Source organism: Protobothrops mucrosquamatus, unplaced genomic scaffold (genome assembly GCF_001527695.2).
Source record: "Protobothrops mucrosquamatus isolate PMUCROS unplaced genomic scaffold, P.Mucros_1.0 scaffold2273, whole genome shotgun sequence".
Taxonomy (NCBI): Eukaryota; Metazoa; Chordata; class Lepidosauria; order Squamata; family Viperidae; genus Protobothrops; species Protobothrops mucrosquamatus.
This window is the reverse complement of record NW_015388362.1, coordinates 11,522-13,733: the sequence shown is the minus strand read 5'-3', so window position 1 is coordinate 13,733 and position 2,212 is coordinate 11,522. Positions and strand designations below refer to the sequence as shown.

Here is a 2,212-nt window from a genome sequence, read left to right as displayed (position 1 = left end):
TTTAGATTTATATACCGCTTCATAGTGCTTTACAGCCCTCTCTCAGTGGTTTACACAGTCAACATATTTCTCCCAGTGATCTCGGAAGGATGGAAGGCTAAGTCAACCTTGAGCCAGTGAGAATCGAACTGCTGGCAGTCAGTAGAATTAGCCTGCAATGCTGCATTCTAACCACTGCACCACCATGGCTCTTATGGCAACATTCTGCAATAATAAACCTGATGGGCAGAGTCAAACAGGCACCATGGCAGTTGCAGCAACACAATCCAAGTCCCACCTCTTTGTAGATCTGTGCCTCTTGCCTGGTTTCAGCCCTCCCTATAGATTGATATATAGCAATCACACCTAATTCCTAATCTATGGTCTCTGGACAAGACCACAACAGATGGGCAATTGCTACTAAAAATACTTACAGATAATCTTTGATATATGACTATTAGTTTATCAACCATTCAAAGTTATGATAATGCTAAAAAAAGTGACTTATGACCAGTCCTCACACTTACAACCAGTGCAGCATCCTCTGTTTTAGAAGTGGTTATTTTGGGTTATCTGATGAAGTGTCTGCATACTTGGGATAACAGCACACACACAAAATGTTCCAACCTCTCAGTGAGGTAAGAGTGCACCACTGTTACAGAGAGGGAAGAGATGTAAAGAAAATAGAGAAAGTATAGCCATCTTGATTTGGGTTATATGTAAATAAATATGAACATGAAACCAATTCTCAAGATGAAGTTTGACATGTGCATGTGAGCTTTGCTTTTTTGAAATCAAGCCACTGAGACAATTCCCTTTTCCAGCCACAATAAGAATATGGGGAGAACATGTTAGGAGCCAAAACTGACTTTTGTCATTCTGCATGTAAGAGGGTTCCAACAGGATAAAGAAACGGGCACTTGCTTCCAATTTGAGATCACAGAGACACAAACACAGACACACAGACACAGATACACACACACACACACAATTCAACAGTTAGCCATTTATAAGATTACAGCTCCACACTGGATAGAAATTCAAGTTGTATAGAACAATTCATGGAATTATTGATTCATACTTTTATTGTGCACAGAAACTGGAGCCAACCTGCCATCAAAGCAGCTTAGGAGCCAACAAATGTTTTGCAGCACCGGGCTGAAGTCCAGTCAATATGTGCACATTGGCAGTGACAAACTGAGTCCTGACGAATATCCCAAGATCCACAAGCCATTCCACAGGCACATGAAGTGGGTAGAAATCCTACAAAGGAAGAAGGAAAAGAAGAAAAAGTTTAAAAAGATGAAGGTTATGCAGATCTGCATCACTTTGAGTGTTTGGAACAATTATGATATAAATGCCAAGCTAAGCAGATTCCTGCAGCAGCCTAGCTTAGTTTACATTTTGTACCCATGCATACACAAGTCTGGCAGATGTCAGAGAAAACGGTTTGATAGAGAGTTTTTCTTTTCACCTAATCCTCTTCTCTTAGCTCCTGATCTTCTCCCACAAGTTATTAGTTCTCACCTGATGGACAAGCGGCAAAAGCACCTCGAGCAAACACATTTTGGCAAGCCATCTCTATCTTCTTCAGAGCTGAAGACACTGGAAAATGAAACCAGTAATTATTAAAGCTCTAAGACAAGAGTATCCAACCATGACAACTTTAAGACTGAACATGGGGAAGGTTCCAGGCTAGTCCTGAGAGGATAAATGGAAAGGAAAGGAAAGGAAAGGAAAGGAAAGGACCGTGAGAAGGAAGGAAGGAATAAAACTTTCTTAATAAGTGAGATGAAATTCAGAATAAAATGCTCCAAGTCTGCTAAATATGCATTGAGGAACCTGTACCTGACCTTAGAGACATGCTATAATTTAAGGTGAGGGGTTGCTCTGTATCTATTTTCTTCTTGTGAGACTATGTTAACTAAGCCATCAGTTTAGCAACTATTAGACATATAAGTTATTGAAATATACTGTCTTTCCATTGGATTGGATCCTATTGGAGGGGGGAGGTATGCAAAATGTGTTTTTTTTAAAAAAAACATAGATCTATTGCAAATTGATATATGAAAACAATATAAAATGTTAGCTAAATGATTAGCATAGCATCCACTTATCAAAATTAAAAACATCAAGACTTCGCTTTCTACGTCTATCTGAAAGGCATGAAGAAAGGGGGGAAATAGCTATCTATTGCAAGTAGGAGAAATGGATTCTTGATCCTCTTGTTATA

At 39.2% G+C, this 2,212-nt stretch overlaps 1 protein-coding gene across 1 annotated transcript in view; it reads right to left on the bottom strand.

Annotated features, from left to right (window-relative positions):
• Nucleotides 1-1,037: 1,037 nt before the first annotated feature.
• The window catches only part of RETN (resistin), a 5,909-nt gene continuing 4,734 nt past the window's right edge, over nt 1,038-2,212 (bottom strand). Inside the window, exons 3-4 of the mRNA XM_015824536.1 lie at nt 1,507-1,584; nt 1,038-1,242 (exon numbers count right to left, since the gene is read on the bottom strand). Coding sequence (XP_015680022.1) covers nt 1,106-1,242; nt 1,507-1,584 — 215 coding nt within the window. The 3' untranslated portion in view covers nt 1,038-1,105. The remainder of the gene's footprint in view (nt 1,243-1,506; nt 1,585-2,212) is intronic.